The sequence below is a fragment of the Miscanthus floridulus genome, chromosome 5, assembly GCF_019320115.1.
Source record: "Miscanthus floridulus cultivar M001 chromosome 5, ASM1932011v1, whole genome shotgun sequence".
Classification (NCBI taxonomy): Eukaryota; Viridiplantae; Streptophyta; class Magnoliopsida; order Poales; family Poaceae; genus Miscanthus; species Miscanthus floridulus.
Genome location: NC_089584.1, coordinates 140,080,448 through 140,098,229, shown reverse-complemented (window position 1 = coordinate 140,098,229; position 17,782 = coordinate 140,080,448). Strand labels below are relative to the sequence as shown.

The window sequence follows — 17,782 nt, the reverse complement described above, 5'->3', positions numbered from 1 at the left end:
CCTATCATTTTTATAATAATAACACTCCATTTGTTCTAAAATGAATGTAATTTTTTATTTGAAATATTTTCTTAAATTTGGTTGAATTTTTAGAACTTCAAATAGTTCTACTATGAAAATACACTTCATAATTAAGTTAATGGTTCTTATTCGGTATTGCAGATGTTAGTACTTTATTTATATAGTGTTTACACCAAAATTTGGGAAGAAGAACGCGAGAACTCGAATCTTCCAGGATTGTGTCATCAAAGAATCGATTGGATGAGAATCGATATCAGCTGATTTAGATGTAATGTCAGAATCGGCTATTTTATGGATGACGTCAGCAGACGGCGTCAATGGGCTATACTTGAATGGCGCCAGGGAGATGTGTCGGACTATATGAATAAGGAAAATTGGGGTCCAAGTTATTATTAAGTTATGAAGTTTTCTTTTATTTCAAGAATTGTAATGAGTCGTATTTGAGTAGGATTCATGTTTAGATTCTGGGTATAAATATTAGACACTGGTTATTGTAAAAAGAGACGAACATTCAATCAACACAACATTTTCGGCTTTCGCCATTGCATCAGGAGTAGGAGTATTGTAGATCACAACGAGTTCTTTAGCAAACAGAGCTGCATCGACTGATCGACCTCTTGCTTGTGAGTACCGTCACGACTTGTATTATGCTTGTAAAGCTGCATCAATTGATTAATCTTTTATGAGCCATAATATAAGTTAGTTATCGATCTGTATCGTAGTTTGTAAGGCTACACCAGCTGATTGATCTCTTACGAATCATAATATAGATTAAAGTTATCGATCTTGTGTTAAATAACTTGTTGTTTAATACAATATCACCAGTTATCGAATATGCTAAGATTAGTAAGATTTCCTTACTGTTTTTGGTTGATTCACCAATTATTGATCTTGTTATAATTAATGTTTTCTTAATTATAACAAAATCACCCAATTGAAATAGAGATAGATCGGCATCATATCATCTCAATTGGTCGTCTTTTGATCTGGTCACGCTTCAAATCTCATAATTGATGGCTTAATTTCGCTAGATCGACGGTTTTATCTCTATTCCAGTCAAATATAATATACATTCAAAAACATGTTTCAATCTTGAATAAACTCACTAGTTAATGAGATCTAATCTAATGACAGTACCATAGCTGCATCGATCTGGTCGAACCTCACTTGTAAGACTTTAGATTAGAAATTATCGATTAGTGGTCTTGTTCATAATCAAGATATGTACTCTGTTTGTTTGCTATGACTGCATCGGCTATTTTAGCCGATTTGCCTATACTCTCACGTATATTGCATGTTTTCATGAATCTGTCAACATATAGATGGTTTTATAGATTCTTTGGCTTTAGTTTGTTATCATTATCATAGCTGCATCGATCCGATCGAACCTCACTGTTGATGATAATAGATTAGATTCAAATTGTTTGTAGATTCATTTATATTAGAGAGACGATTTCTTCGTATGTTATACTTTTTTCATGGATTAGCTAGAAATCGACTATTTAGTCGATAGCCTCATTGAATCGGCTATCTAACCGTACATTTAGAACTGTTGTTTGGTGCAACACCGACATGTTCCACCTTAAATTACTGATAAAATTTTCTCTTCTCGTCAATTGCAGGTTAAATTGACTGGCACGTCGTTGGATTTTCAGAATCGATTGGTTCTGTGTTGAAGCCAAGCAGATCTCTGGTTTCGTTCCACTCAGATCTTCCGGCTTGTTGTGTATTGATCATATCGTTACATTTTTGTGTCAACATATAGATATAATAAATCAAAAATTGCCTAGCTGTTCGAAAATCAAGATTATATTTTATATTTGGACGGAGGGAGTATAACGTTTAAACACTTACTACCTCCGTTTAAAATTATAGACTGTTTTGACATTTCTATACGCATAGAAAAATTATAGGCTGTTTTATTATATATCTAGGACATATTATGTGTTTAGTTATATACAAAAATATGTATAAAAAAAGTCAAAACAAACTTAGTATTTGGTATGAAGGGAGTACGAAGTTGTATAGCCTACGGAGCATGATGCAAATATTGCTAATATTTTTTATAAATCTAGTTATTTTAAAAAAATTGGGGTACATGAAATCTTTAAATCTTAGATACTCTTTTTTATGTTTTAAAAAATACTCTTTTTTGAACGGAGAGAGTAGATGAGTACAGTCCTGTGACTTTCGGAAATGTGGACGGCGTGGATTGACCGAAACGCATAACGCACAGGCGATTTGTCGCTTCTCTGTAGACCATCGTCAGTCGTCACCCCTCCCCTCCCCTCGGCCTCGCGTTCGCAGCGGCCAGCGCCTCCGAGATGGAGCTCCGCCTCTGCCTCCGTCTCCAGGCGCGCCTCCCTCCTGCTGCAACGCCACCGCCACCGCCGGCGCCTTTCCCGGCGCCTGCGGTGCTCCCAGCCTCCCGCCGCCTTCGGACGGGTAAGGAAGCCACTTCTCCGTTTGTTTAGGAGTTCGCTCCGTCCAAATGCCGGGCCACTCGCAGCCATCTGTGTGAAAAATTCAAGCGAATTCCGATTGGATTGCTCGTAGATGCTACCACACTGAGAGAGACCTTCATTTTGCTGCGGCCTGTTGTCAGGTGGGAGCTACGGGGTTGCTCTTAGGCGGCACACGAGGCGTTCGAATCCGGCAATCCGCGCTTCCATAGCCGACGGCGAGCAGGTGCGGTGGCTATCCGAAGCCACGGGGCGCGTGCGCTGTTGACTAAGAGGGGGACCGCTGACATGAGCTTTTTTTCGCCAGGGTGTGGGTGTGGCTGTGAAGGAGAGGAGCGTCTCGGTGATCCTCTTGTCCGGAGGCCAGGGAAAGAGAATGGGGGTATCATGTCTCTTCTGCTTCAAACGTGTCTTCAGTTTTTTGGTCGCAACAGTGCGAGGACATGCTCTCTAGTTATTGTGCATTCGTTTGGGTTAGGTTCACCAGTTTGATCATTTTGGGGACAATAAGGTCACCATAACAATTCAGTTCTTCAGTCACTGATAATGGTGCCTTTGAACAACACTAATTTAAAGTACAAGAAACGTAATGCATCAAGGTTGTGTGCTCTATTGAACAAATGAATTGAGTTAAGCAAAAAAAGTCATTATTGTTAGCTGAATTGCAACGAAATGTTTCACTGAGCACTGTAAAAAATTTGCATTAGCCTGCGAACTTAGTGTGTCCTTCCAATGCTTGACTGCTGTCTAAATTCTGCCCCTCTTTTTTAACAGGCAAGTATGCCAAAGCAGTATCTACCTCTACTGGGACTACCAATTGCATTGCACAGGTTCCTTTCTCTAGCATAAAAGTTTTTGAATTCCTCAAGTCAGCAAGCTGATGTGGACACAGGAATCCTTACATTTTATCCACAGTTTAAAAACTTTCTGCCAACTGAAGGAAGTCAAAGAAGTTGTGGTTGTGTGTGAACCAGACTACAGTGATGTATTTGAAGGTAGCAATATTTTCCACTCATTCTATTTTTATTGACTTAGCTATGGTTTTATCTAAAGTGTATTAGAGGCAGCAGTTTCTATGACTACATTCAAACCATGATACACTTGTGACTGATTGTCTTAAATTGTTATCCGTTTCCATAGGTTCTATTGAGAACTTGCAAATACCTCTTAAATTTGCACGCCCGGGAAAAGAGAGACAGGACTCCGTTTTTAATGGACTTCAGGTCAGTGGCAAATCACTTGTATCTATTGCTCCTTCTGCTCCTGTGCATAAATACCGTATAGATCTTGTGTATATTGCTTGTTTGCAGGAAATTGATGGGGATTCGGAACTACTTTGTGTCCATGATTCTGCGAGGCCCTTAGTTTCTTCTGAAGATGTAAAAAAGGCTACTCCTGTTGTCCATGATGCAGCATGAATTATATCATCGTATGTGTAATCAGATGGTTGCTTTAGCTTGTTCTTTCTTTGGAAACATTGAAATAATATCTTTCCCAGCCATGAACCTGCTGATAACTCTCACCTGCAATTTGCAACTTATATTTACTGCAGATCTACTATACATTGACTGCATGGAATATTGCCAAAAATAACTGATCCAGCTTTGACATTTTTTGCTCTACCCTTAGAGTAGTTCTGGAGTTTCTTATTTAATTCTGCTGTTTCTTTTTCATATTTCACAGGAAGTGTATTTCCTGAAAGCTGCAGGTTTTTTTGTGCTTTCTAGAGGAAAAAAGGATAGCTACGAGTGCTTTGCAGTTTGTTCAAGCGATAATGTTAATTTTGATTTTACTGACTAGGTCTTAGAAGATGCTGCAGTACATGGAGCAGCTGTTCTTGGTGTGCCTGTGAAAGCTACAATAAAGGAGGTAAGTGTTTATGCCATCTAGATGATGTGTCAATATGATTGTGCAAATAGAATTGCTCAATCAATCTTATGCTTACTTCTTGCTATGCAACTATCATCCACATAATAGCATTGTGGATGGGATATAACATTCCTTTCCATATCCCCTTCAGGCCAATAGTGATTCTTTTGTCGTAAAAACTCTTGACCGGAAAACTCTCTGGGAAATGCAAACTCCACAGGTAATCATACTATTACCTTTCTATGTTTCTTATTTGTTTCCCTGTTCCCACAGACCAAAAAAACTTTTTTCCCCTTTTTTGGTTTCTTTTTGAGGAACCACAACATCATAATTCATAATAGCGTGTTTTCTGATTGTAGGTTATGAAGCCCAATTTACTCAGAGATGGTTTTGAGCTTGTTAAACGGTTAGCTTTAGTTCTTAGCTCTGGGTAAATCAAATTTATGATATTGTTATACTGCTCAGTTCTCTAGCTGATTTAATTTTGCCATCGCAGGGATGGCCTTGAAGTCACTGATGACGTATCCATTGTAGAATATCTAAAACACCCTGTCTATATCACGGAAGGCTCATATACAAACATTAAGGTATTCCAGAATAATATTCTGAACTATAATGTTCTGAACTGCTTAATTTGAAGAGAGCTGTGAAATGTGAATTTATTGCAGGTGACTACTCCTGATGACTTGCTACTGGCTGAGCGCCTGATGAATGAGAAGTAGAGCTGATAGGCAAAATTAACTGTTTGCCTGATTTTACAGACAAGTACGATTTTGTAGTACGGCATTCATCCACACCTCTACAGTTTTGAAAACTGAAATAATTATGGAGCTCATACACGAGATAGCTGACCTCTTTGTAGACATTCTGTCATTATTTCTATATATATCAATGGAAAAATGGTCACGCTTTCTGCTGAGTTCATGCTTTGGCGGAAGAACTGGAGCTCAAGCTATGGTTATAATTTCAGTTTTCACACAATCTCAATGGAATCTAAAAACAAATCCATGGTGCATTTAAATTTAAGAGCTCCAATTTGTTAAAAGCATCATCAAACACTGATAAGAAAACAAAATTATAAGGCAATTGTATACCCATGAGGTAGTTACAGCCAATTCAATTAGCAATTCAGCACAGCCGCCTCAACAACTTTTGGCTGGCAAATATGAGTTAGTGGTTAACAGGAAGATTCCTCGAGGAAAAAATGGTTCAGTGGTGTTGCCCTGTCGGAGAACATTGAGGTATATGCAATTCAAAACAAGGAAGATATTAGCTGCCTACTGACCATATTTACGGCAATCTAAATGATGACGAACATTCCTCACAAACAGCACGAGACCCCGAAGGATTTCCCTAGAAATCATGGTGGCTCACTTCTGTGGAACTTGGCACCTATGCACTTGAAGCTGAGAATTTTACTAAGGATTTCACCTCAGAGGCTTCAGTCCCTACAGAGAAAGATAAAACAGTTATGATGATGTTTTTGTAATTAGGGTATTGTATGTAGGAAATTAGTGAAATGAATAATCTTTAAAGCTCTGTCAACACTCAGAACTTAAGGATGCCATAACATAATTAGCCTATGTTTTAGCTGACATACTCCAAACCAAATACTCTAATATTTGTAGAAATCGGTTGACTTGTCCTGGATATGGGTGGATGGTGCTTGTACATTGTACTTGCAAGTAAAGATTGCTCAAGTGGCAATCAAGGCGTGTCACATTAATGTGGAATTACTGGCCATCTAATGTGCTTAAAATTTCTTTGTTAAAGTACTGTAGGGTATAAGACAACGTAATGGACCTGGGCACCTCGCTATCACCAGCGGTCTGTTTAGGCAAGGACCTCATAGTAACATCTTAGCTTAGTACCCTAGGTTACTATGTGATATGATTGCTTTTCCTGGGACTCAGATTTTAGAGCCTAAAGTTTGGAATGTGCTATCCTCTAGTCAATGAATAGGCATTTGTGGCCACATATTTGCATAGTTACCTTCGAAGCTCGCAGTTCATTCGCGGCCGTTTGGAGAGAATCATCTGACAGAATCAGTCTTGACAAAGCACCAGTGCTTAGGCTGCATTACAGTCACAGTTCGCTGAGATAACTATCAGGTGGCTTGAATCTAAAAGTAAAGCGAATATACATGCTGCCATCTAGCATCTGTGTGCAACAGTAGAATATGGGAGTAACGTATTACCCTAAAATCTTTGCTGCATCTGATACAGAACCTTCAACAGCAAACAGCAGATCTAATAAAGCTTGCATTCCCTGCCCAGTGGTAAACAAAGTACAAAGGGAGGTGTTTAAATATGTAAATAGCAAGGACCAAGGACAGCAAAACACATGCATAATGAATTAGGCGTTGACTTATTAAAACAGGAGCATACTGGAGAAAATTTTGAGTTATTTGGACCAATCTGGGGGCCAACGTCTTTTCCTCGAACGGTGGACTTCAGGGGCAATATCTGAAGAAGCTCAACAGGTGGAGTGTAGTCCTCCAGGTTTATCGGACTCCTAACTGACAGAACGACGTCGTTAATGATCATGGAACTTAGATCCATCAGGCAGCATAAGAACTTAAAATGGAAGCAAAGTGTCTTAAAAGACCACTTATTATCAGCACTTGAGCTCTTATGAAGCTGGGCTATGATTTGTATGCGACTCATGGTAATATATTTGGAGGCATAATCTTAGATGGTTCTTGAATTAGTTGAACTGATCTACTGTTCCTTTTCTGAAACAAAGCATAACTTGGAGAACATTAGATTTTTTTTATACCTTTAAGAGCAATCAGGGTTCGAAGCCGAGATAAAGCAGATGCTCGATTCTTATGTTGTGACCGACCCTCCACAGCCTGTGTGGAATTTTACAAATAAAATAGGGGAGTTGTTATAATTTTCAGGCAACAATCTTACACAACCAACTAGTACAATTAAAAGAATAACTTACAAGAGACAATTCATAATTTTTTTTCTATAGCCAAATAATGAGAAATTAAATGTTGCCTAAACAACAACAAAAAATCAGGCACCTGAAATATAGGGCGTACCTAGTGCAGAGAGCTCCCGCTCTGTGCGGGGTCTGAGAAAGGGTGTCAGTGGCAAGCCTTACCCTCGCCTGTGCAATGCGAGGAGACCGCGACTAAAACCCGGGACCTTCTGGTCACAGGCGGTAAGACTCTATCGCTTGCACTAGGCCCGCACTTCAGGCACCTGAAATATAGAAGTGAATAAAATATATTTGCATGCAGAAGAAAGGAACTACTTCTAATGTTCTACTACAATAATAACAAAAGAAAGTACGAGATGGCTAGGCCTAGGCAATACAACAAACTGGGCAAAAAAAAATTAAGCGTTCAGTTTGTGTGAAGTTCAAATGATTCGTAATTGCAGTCATTCAACCTTCCGGTCATTCAAATTGAAGGAACAATCATTGTATGAAGCGATTGAGGTAACTGAGAATGGAAAGCTAATTCAGCAACGTTAGCTACCTGGGCAATGATGCCGGTGGGCAGGTGTTTCAGCCGGACGGCGGACTCGCGCTTGTTGCGGTGCTGGCCGCCGGGGCCGGACGCCTTGAACGTGCCCATGTCGCACTGCTCCATGAGCTCCTCGTCACTCATCCCCAAGTAGTCGACGTGGCCGCCGCCGCTCTTCGCGCCATCCTCTTCCCCGTCGCGGCCGCCCCCGCCGTTGCTGGGAGCATCCGAGCTGGTGGACACGGACGAGGGGGAGAGGGAGGAGAGGAAGCGGAGCTGGGACTGGGACTGGGAGGGCGCGTGGCGGCGGAGCAGCGGCAGCGGCTGCGGCAGGAGAGGAGGGTAGCGGGCTACTCGCAGCAGGAGCAGCGCTCGAGCCATTTCCGGGCGGGGCGGGCGGCGGTGGGCGGAGCGTCACCGGAGGTCCCAGATGGGGTCCATGGCGGAGTTGATCTGATATGGCAACGGCAACGATTTTTTATGGGCTCGGGCCCGGAGCCGGACGGACGAGGCGAGGAGGCCTGTTTTTCATGTGGGGGCGTCTCCGGGCCACGCACGGCCCGCGGAACAGACATTGGCCAATTTCGTGGTTTTTCGGTCGGGAAAAAATCGAGTGCTCGGAGGCCCGGAGCCTGAACCGCTGAACGCCTGGTGCGACCTTGCTGGTGGTGCTCTGTCAAGGGCCAGCCGCCGAATGCGCTCGGACGGTGGAGGTTTTTGTGGCGAGGCCAATGAGCAGGAACGAGGACGCCGGACGGCCGTTTGCAAGGGCGAAGCGACCACGAACCTCTTTGTGCGGCCTTAGCGCAGGGCGCAGCCAGGCAGCCGGAGTGCCCGGAGTCGGATATAACGCTGTTGCTCCGGCGGCTCGCACACGGGGGAAACGCCCAACACTAGTAACGCCACGGCGCTACATGCACAGCACCACCGCACTGACGGTGCACGGCCACGCGGGGCGCCGGTGGCCCGGATGGATGCGCCGGCGCGCCACGAGTTCACTTCAACTTGCCAACCCTGCCGAGAGCCTGTGACGTCGCCCTCTGTGGACGGCGGCACGTAACGCCCAAGCGCATGCGCGTGCTGCGGTTACCCTGGAAGGCTGGAACCCCAAGTCCCAAACACCATGGCGCGCGGCAACAACGCAACCGCCAACCGCGCAGTCCGTCCGTTCGTTCGCGGACACCGGGCGCGTGGGCCTTCCTCGAATTCATCTTCACCTAACGCACAGCATCATCAAGTATTCAAGTCATCACGCAAGTGCGCAGAGGCCACCCCAGACAACAAATACTCTGCACATGCAAGCCAAAGCATAGTATGGAGAGAGAAAAAAAACAGATTTCGGATAATCATATTCGATCCACGGAAATGCTATTCGCCATTTCCCAACATCCTTATCCTTACACAGTAAGCTACGCATTTCAGCAATTCAGAACCAGTGCAAATCCTGGCTCCGCACACACGAGCAGATGTAGGAACTGGGAACAAAGACTACAGCCACTACTCATTGCACGACACCAACAATGAAGAAATGGTCAGTTGAGAGGTACCTTCAGTGACAGCGTTTACAGACTAGAGGGAGGAGGTCCCATGTCAACACTCAGCACAGGAGACATGCCCACGTTTTAGACACTGCTAGGTCGAACAGCTAATCAACAGATATATAATAATAACCACGAATGAAAATGCAGGCTTACAGACTAGGGAGCTACGCCATATCTAGGGATCTTGACGCCAGGAGGTGGTTTCTTCCTTCCTAGCAAGGTCGCTGATGCGATGCTCGTCGCTCACGCCCTGGCCCTCTTGTTGGTGCAGTCTGGGCACTTGTACTGCTTTATATGCTCAGCCCGAGCGGGTGTGATCTTGACACACTTCCCATGGTACCACTTCTCGCAGTTATCGCAGCAGATCCAGAACTGGTCCTTGCCGTCATTGGTTCCGCAGGTTCCACACAGGGTGTTGTCGTGCTCTTCCGCCTCCTCATCCCCATCGTCATCGCTGCTCTCTTCTTCGTCTTTGGGAACCTTAGCCTTTGAACGAGACTCTGCTCTTGACTGCTGCAGACACAATGTCAGTGTTATCAGCAAGAATTCAGGTTGGGTGGCAACAGAAAGTGGCTGACATTTACCACTTTTGAACTAGGCTTGTTGCTCTTGCTGCTACTGTTAGGTGTCTTCTCCTTCGCCTGCTTCTTGACCGCTCCTGTCACTACCTCAAATATTGTGGGCATGTTGTTTATCATGCTAAAGAGTCGCCTCCTGCATTACAACAACGAAGTATCATGAGAAATGCAACTGTGGAAGGTATAGACAAGCACAACCACTAGTGACTAAAAATAGAAATGAAAAAAACACCTTTAAAGTTTAAACATGCCAAAGTTCAACAGACCTCAGCCTGCAGAGTATGTTTTTGTCAAGATCCACATGCACCAACAGCAGCAAAGAAAACAGATTCTTTTTACACAATACTTGCTAAGGAGGGGAGATAATCTAGTAAGTAGATATTGATCATGTACTCTGGCAATTTTCATAAATGATCCATGTATTGCAAGCCTATGTAGATTTCTGACAGCCAATTAAGCAAATTCTCTTTTATCTCTTACTGTTCTTCTATTATCCAATGCAATCATTATTTAAAACTAATGTCGCTATCCGCTAATGGTAGACGATCGCACCTGGATGCAATAAGTGGCCAAATAGTTGGAGTAAACCCTTTATGATTGATGGTGAGAGAACAAATGAAGTGTTATGAATGACAATGTTTATTACTAAAAGGGAAACAATAGGTTACACAAATCAGTCACCCAATACCTAATTCTTAACAGTATAATTCTACTAGGGAGCTGCTATGAGTTAATTTTCAGTGGTTCTAAACATGAAATTTACTTCAATAGACTACACTAATTCTGTAACATGGTGCATTATATGGTTCACACTCTACGTCCAGTTTACAGTTTCACAATTCAAATTTGCAAAATGTACTTGAGTATCTCTGGATGTGCATCATGTTGCACTCAAATAACCACATATTGTTACCAAATAAGCAACATGTTTTGTTTCTTGTACAGCTGCCCTAGTTTAGCTCTGCTGCCCACCTCGGGCATGCTTTCTTTTGTGTCTCCTTTTGTACAGAGTTGTTGGTGTTTTTTCTGTTATTAAAAGCTTACAGTGGGGGCCTCCCCTGCTGTATTTTCTGCTAAAAAAAAGCAACATGAGAGCAGTATTTACTCTTGAGTGCTAAAAACTCCATTTCTCAAATTAAATCCATCTTTCAAACATCAATGTGAAGATGCATGCCTATAGTTGGTTTACCAATAACCAGGGCATAGTAACTACCGCATATCGATAGTGCAAGGTCAAAGAGTGAAAGGTCCAGTTTAGTACGGCAAGGATACGAACAAGGTGGTAATCGTAGAACTTTATGTAATGTTGATTTCAGTGTAGTTAACTAAGCATATACCTAATATTAATTGCATGCAAATCAATATTAGCACCGTTTATCCCTGCAGGCATGCGACATTTACATTCACTGCGGTTTTTTCCTCCATTTGACACTTGATAGCCAGTAAATACAGGTTAACAATTTTCTATGGCAAATGGCAACAATGTGATGCTGTAAATATATGACGGTTGTGGCATTAGGAAGCGGGGTCAAACACAAATTCTGCTATATGAGCGCTTTCACTACTGCATATATTTACCATTCTAAACACCAATTGTCTCGCCTTATACATGAAAGATAGAATTGGATGTAATTTTAAGGATAGAGAAGGAATGCAATCTACATTACAACATTTATTATGCAGTGATTGTCAGGGTAAAGGTGGTGGCACAATTATGCTAAAATATAATTACCATGTCCTATTTGCTACCCATAGAAAGTGAGTGAAATGATTGAACATGATAGTAAAATGATTGCGCATGATTACCCATTCTGTATGATTAAAAAAATGTTAAACAACATTTTTTTAAGTAAAATGGTATTTCTAAAGTATCAGACCTCCTATACGCATTATAGACTATAGTAGAAGAATTCGAATTCCTAACTGAGAAGAGAATTGTAAAACGAGCATAATAACAGAGCCAAAGGAAGGAGCAATCACCCAAAATCCCACGATATCAGCATGTTCGCTTGATCATTTCTGCGGCTTATAAGCCGGCTGATGCTGTTTTGTTGTGAGAGAAAAACACTATATCATGGCTGATAAGCATGGCTGATATGATCAAGCGAACAGGGCGGTAATTCTAGTATTCTACCTACCTTAACTTGCCAAATACACAAATGCAATCCCGGCTTCTTTACACAATCAACACTACAAATGTATGCTGATATGCAGCACATAATTTGTTTTATAATCCCAACATTCAAAATATTGTTCAATTTTTCAGAATTCAGAATGTAGATACTACTGTATGAAAGCATTAAGGAATTGACCAAATCTTGTGTAAAGATTTTGTTCCCAGACTTAGGTGGAAGCCATTTCAATATGAAATTAATTATAAAAGTTGCTCTAACTTAACAAATATGTAATTAAGATGCATATGTACTTTCTAGTATGCCAAATTCAGATTAAAACATGCCAGCATATGAAGGAACAAACAACAATGATTGATTATGAAAACTGCATAGTTCAATCATAGCAGAAGAATTACCTAGCTTCTCTGTCAAATCCAAACCGTGCACCAAAGTAGAATGCAACAGACAGTAACCAAGAATCACTGTGGACTGCAACTAGCGCCAGCCAGTCCTTCTCATTCATGCCATCCCTAGCAAAGTTGATTCCTAATGCTGGTTCAGGGATCTCTGGGGGCACTTCCTCAGCTGGTAAGGTCACCTCCCACGTCTCATTGGGATAGCCATAAAGGCACAAGTTCTCCTTTTCTGTTCAAAACCAATGGAATTAGTAGTCATAACAAGATATGGCATGTCATCATCGAGCAGCTATCAAAACTTATAGAAGTTAGTCCTACACCAACTGGGCACTGCTGCAAACAAGAGTGCAAAGGCTGAAGCAGAGAACACTGCGGACCAAGCCATAATATTTAATAATGAGAAGCAACCAAACACCACAATAATAATAATTACATGAATAGGGGCAAGCAGCTCTGTTCGGCTGGTCTACGAGCCGCTTGTCCTGTCCTGATTTATACGGCTGGTCCGTTGGGAGAGAAAAATATTGTACCATAACTGATAAGCAAACTGTTGTAATGGCAGCCACGCATTCAGCCAGTCCTACAGTGCCATCAATGCACTAAAGAAAAAGATTTGCTGAATCACTATACCTATCCACATTATGTCACTGACTCCAGTAAATTGACTGCGCCAATAACTACGTAGTAGCATAAGAAACAGCAGACAAGACATACTAGTTCAAAGCAATCATATAGAAACCAAGCACGCAGTAGACAGTCGATAATCCCATGGCACCAATCAGTCAAAAATCTCTAGTGATTTTCTGCAATCAAGCTATGAATACAAGATTGATGGCAACACCCATAGTGCTAACAACCTAACAGCAAAAGAAATGGCAGCCACTAGTTCCACAGTTCCAACCAACACACACAGACACACAAAAAGAAACGTTTTTCACTCGACAAAACTGTCATCTTGGGCCCCAATCTCTCACCAAAATCGAAAAGCTACAATCCAGCACAAGCACAGCATTAACGAAAGCTATAAGGCCACCAATAATTCGAATCCGAAGCGTGTACAGCGAGTGAGGGAAAGAGGAAAATTCTCCAAATTTAGCTTCCAATCTCCCACCAAAGCAACGAAACCCAAGCAGCAAAACCACGGAAGCCTACTCGGCCCCCAATCCCCATCCCCGGGCGAGGAACCGAAGAGATCGAGCGCACTCACCGGGGTCACAGAGCTTGAAGAACCTCTCCACATCTGCACAGCACAAGAGAAAACACCGCATCAATCGCACGAATCCACGAAGCCGGGACAGAATCAAGAGGCCCAATCGGCGGGGCGAGCGGAGGCGTACCGGTGGTGAGCGCCTTGATCATGCCGGCGCGGCGGGCTTTGTAGTCGCGGAAGACCTCGTCCGCGGTGCGCGCGGCGTTGGGCGCCGGCCCGGAGCCCCCGCCGTCCATCGGGCGCGCGGCGCGCGGGCAATGGCAACCGCTAGGGTTCCGGCTCGGGGACGGGCTGCGGCGAGACGAGCAGGCGGTCCCGCGGTGCTGGTGGTAGAGGGAGCGGGGGGTGGAGGAGACGAAGAGGAGTTGCAGGAAGGGGAGGAATGGGTTTATATTTGCTCGCGGAGAATTTCGTTGGCGTTTCGGGGAGGATTTGGGCCCGGTTTATTTGATCCCTGTGTGGGTGCTCGGCGCAGAGCCAAAGCCGCTGCCGCCGTCCTCGTCGTGCTGTGTCCATTTACGGCCAGTAGACCCGGTCCACTGTAGACTAGGAGGGTTTCAATAGGTGGTCGGTTTTGTTTTTCCACGTTCATTTTTTATAACCGCCAAATTCGTATTATTATTGTTGTAGAGTACGTACGTACTCTTCCCATTCTAAATTATAATATTGTTTTGATTTTTTAGATTTAGATATATTACTTTACAATTTATAATACATCTAGGTATACTTTCTCCGTTTCAAAATACTTGATCTTATAGCATTTAAATTTTGTCACAAATAGTTATCACTCTCACTACGCAATGCATTCTCTCTCCCAATATATCTTTTCTCTTTATTTTTCAATACATCTCCATCTCTACTTTTTTTTAGGGGTATTGGTCTTTTGTCTTCTGAATTGGTCTTCGTAAGTGAGTATAAAACGTCAAATATTATGTGATGGATGGAGGGAGTAGTGTATATTTAAGTACAAAGAAAAAAAATCTGTATCTAGAATAGCTAAAACGGCTTAGAATATGGAATGTAGAGAGTCCTGATTATGAAAGGTCTATGTCACTCATCTTGAAGAAACCAAGCTGAAATAATTGAGATAAACAAGAAGAAACACCAAGTAGAGTTTATTGTTTAACGTTGACAGATATAGTATAGCTGGTCATGCTATATTACAAACCAACCTCCAAGTGTCTGACTAAATTTGGTCTGTTCAAGTTCATCTGATATCCAATAGGAGGAGTTGAACAATCGAGTTTCGGTCCATATGATCTTGCTAAGCTTTCAGATAGCGACACTGTGAACCTTCAGATACAATGTCGTGATCCAGAGATTCAGACAAGAGTTAGGGGTCTGAACACAGGAATTCAGTTGTACTATTCTAACGACAATGACATTCTTTGAGGCCATCTAGGGGACTTAAGTTAGAGGAGACTCATCCAATCGACCTGAAAGGGAGAAATACTGGATCCACGAATCCCAATCGCGCAGATTTGATTCGATACGGTGCTGGATTAGGTCTGGTGAGACGATTAGGAATGAGAGGGCCAAGGCCAACTACTGAAGCAGGGAAGCTCGGCAATGGCGGATTAGCTGCTCAGGTCCCCTCCCCCCGGTTCCCCTTCATCCTCCCAACCCTACCCAAACATCCGAACTTCCGAAGCGCAGCTTCTCTCCCGACCTCGCATCGCATTCTCCATCTAGGCTAGTGAAATTTTTGCATTTTGGTCCGTTTTGAAAATATTTTTTACAAAAAGACCTATGCCAAAACGTTTGCTGAAAATAGACCATTTTTAGGCGTCTTAGAACATGACGCCAAGGTATGAGGGTCGGCGTCGACTGACACGACGCCGAGGTCTTGCCACGTCACGGACGACCCCGGTCGATGGAGACACGGTGGCGCATGGGGTCCGACACATCGGCGTTGTGTCAGCCAACGCCACAGGCCCAATCTCGGCGCTGTGGGACTACACGCCGAGCTACGGCGCGCGGCCCAGGCGGCCCAACAACGCTTCGTGGCCCAATAGCTCGGCGCTAGGTCACTTAACGCCGAGCCACCAGACTCGGCGTGGCCCGATGCAACGCCGAGGTCCGGACTCTTGAAGCCGCGTCACGGCCCCCTTCTTCTTCCTCCCTCCATTCTGGAAACGTCGGCGCTCTGTCTCCCTTCTCCCCCCACGCCCCCACGAAACCCTAGCCCCCAAAAGCGACCCTAGGTGCCCCGATCTCGTCTCCCGAAGCTTCCTCGAAGTAATGGTCCCTCCCCTCCTCTAATCTATCCGCGTAGATGTGCTTGCATTGTCTCTAATCATGTGGAATCATGGGTGTATGGTGTTTTGGTATATGTGTATTTGCATTTGCAAAATGTATGGCTTATGTTGATTGAGTGCATTGTTGTTTAACTGTTTTATGTGCTGAACATGTTAGGTTAGTTTGGTTTCTAGTTATTTTGGTCATTAGGGTTCTTTGTTTATTGTAGGTGTTATTAGGGTTAGTTATTTGTTGGTCATTAGGGTTAGTATGTATTTTAGTTATTTGTTGGTCATTACATTTTAATTTTTTATGACTAGAAATGATTATGTTGTTGGGGTTGAAAAAGATAAAATGATATATTTTAGTTTCTACTTATTGGATTGAAACTCGCATGATATAGAAATAATTACATCACACGTTTCATGCGAGTTTCAATCCAATAAGTAGAAACTAAAATATATCATTTCATCTTTTTCAACCCAACAACATAATCATTTCTAGTCATAAAAAATTGAAATATAATGACCAACAAATAACTAAAATACATACTAACCCTAATGACCAACAAATAACTAACCCTAATGACACCTACAATAAACAAAGAACCCTAATGACCAAAATAACTAGAAACCAAACTAACCTAACATGTTCAGCACATAAAACAGTTAAACAACAATGCACTCAATCAACATAAGACATACATTTTGCAAATGCAAATACACATATACCAAAACACCGTACACCCATGATTCCACATGATTAGAGACAATGCAAGCACATCTACGCGGATAGATTGGAGGAGGGGAGGGACCATTACCTCGAGGAAGCTTCGGGAGACGAGATCGGGGCATCTAGGGTCGCTTTTGGGAGTTAGGGTTTCGTGGGGGCGTGGGGGGAGCCGAAGAGCAGAGCCGGCGCAGGGTTTCAGAATGGAGGGAGGAAGAAGAAGGAGGCCGCGACGCGGCTTTAAGAGTCCGGACCTCGGCGTTGAGTCAGGCCGCGCCGAGTCTGGTGGCTCGGCGTTAAGTGACCCCGCGCCGAGCTATTGGGTCACGAAGCGTTGTTGGGCCGCCTGGGCCGCGCGCCGGATGGTGCCAATAGCTCGGCGTGTAGTCCCACAGCGCCGAGGTTGGGCCTGTGGCGTTGGCTGACACAACGCTGACGTGTCGCCGTCGACCGGGGGTCGTCCGTGACGTGGCAAGACCTCGGCGTCGTGTCAGTCGATGCCGACCCTCATACCTTAACGTCATGTTCTAAGACACCTAAAAATGGTATATTTTCAGCAAACGTTTTGGCATAGGTCTTTTTATAAAAAATGTTTTCAAAACGGACCAAAATGCAAAAATTTCACTCTAGGCTAGCCATCTCGGTCAATGTCAGTTTCTGAGTGATTGTGGCTTGCACTTTCCCTATTGGACCAAAGGGGGTCACCCGTCTTTTACATCAGGAAAGGTTTTATTCGGTTCTGCCATAGCATCAACAATCTGATTCCTGCTTCCTTCCTCAAAAAGCTCTGTTTTCGGTCACAAAATATTGTTTGGGCCATGTTCGGCGAGGACCTTGATTTCGCGTTTTCTGCGGATCATGTTCACTGACACTGTTGTGGCCTCCACTGTTTGCCGGACCCTTTGCCGAGCTTGGACGGGGAGAACACCAAGAGGTTCTTATTTTCAGTTATTATATGGAAAACAACCAGCATACACCATACTACTGTCCATACACAATGAAGAAGCGTGTCAGTGCAGAGTCAAAGGCCACCGATGCGGTTCTGAATCTTCCAATATTCCAAACTTGAATTGATAAAAGAGGGTGCCTGACACCCAAGAAATTAGAAAAAAAAATCTAAATAACT

At 43.2% G+C, this 17,782-nt stretch overlaps 3 protein-coding genes across 6 annotated transcripts; 1 reads left to right on the top strand and 2 right to left on the bottom strand.

Annotated features, from left to right (window-relative positions):
• The first annotated feature begins 2,274 nt into the window (after positions 1-2,274).
• On the top strand, positions 2,275-5,263 carry LOC136450969 (2-C-methyl-D-erythritol 4-phosphate cytidylyltransferase, chloroplastic-like). Of its 3 annotated transcripts, none has more exons than XM_066451678.1 (12): positions 2,275-2,466; positions 2,627-2,709; positions 2,791-2,865; positions 3,258-3,313; positions 3,399-3,478; positions 3,624-3,706; positions 3,794-3,862; positions 4,284-4,352; positions 4,504-4,572; positions 4,712-4,758; positions 4,849-4,939; positions 5,021-5,263. In XM_066451678.1, exons 1-12 carry the CDS (start codon positions 2,346-2,348, stop codon positions 5,072-5,074), a joined length of 897 nt encoding a protein of 298 aa, XP_066307775.1. In that variant the 5' UTR covers positions 2,275-2,345; the 3' UTR covers positions 5,075-5,263. The 3 variants fall into 3 exon arrangements, with proteins under 3 accessions (XP_066307775.1, XP_066307773.1, XP_066307774.1); XM_066451676.1 differs by having other exon boundaries at positions 3,794-3,871; XM_066451677.1 differs by having other exon boundaries at positions 2,627-2,710; positions 2,798-2,865; positions 3,794-3,871.
• A 135-nt stretch (positions 5,264-5,398) lies between these two features.
• Positions 5,399-8,920, bottom strand: LOC136450972 (uncharacterized). Its single transcript, XM_066451682.1, has 6 exons — positions 7,843-8,920; positions 7,131-7,206; positions 6,740-6,870; positions 6,550-6,620; positions 6,345-6,426; positions 5,399-5,800 (listed from the first exon to the last, which is right to left on the bottom strand). The coding sequence occupies exons 1-6, from the start codon at positions 8,209-8,211 to the stop codon at positions 5,780-5,782; spliced, it is 750 nt and encodes a 249-aa protein (XP_066307779.1). The 5' UTR covers positions 8,212-8,920; the 3' UTR covers positions 5,399-5,779.
• Positions 8,921-9,306: 386 nt separating this feature from the next.
• On the bottom strand, positions 9,307-14,230 carry LOC136450971 (PHD finger protein ALFIN-LIKE 6). 2 transcript variants are annotated; one of them, XM_066451680.1, is made up of 5 exons: positions 13,817-14,230; positions 13,687-13,719; positions 12,480-12,708; positions 9,956-10,085; positions 9,307-9,881 (listed from the first exon to the last, which is right to left on the bottom strand). In XM_066451680.1, exons 1-5 carry the CDS (start codon positions 13,923-13,925, stop codon positions 9,615-9,617), a joined length of 768 nt encoding a protein of 255 aa, XP_066307777.1. In that variant the 5' UTR covers positions 13,926-14,230; the 3' UTR covers positions 9,307-9,614. The 2 variants fall into 2 exon arrangements, with proteins under 2 accessions (XP_066307777.1, XP_066307776.1); XM_066451679.1 differs by having other exon boundaries at positions 9,307-9,884; positions 13,817-14,221.
• Positions 14,231-17,782: the final 3,552 nt, after the last annotated feature.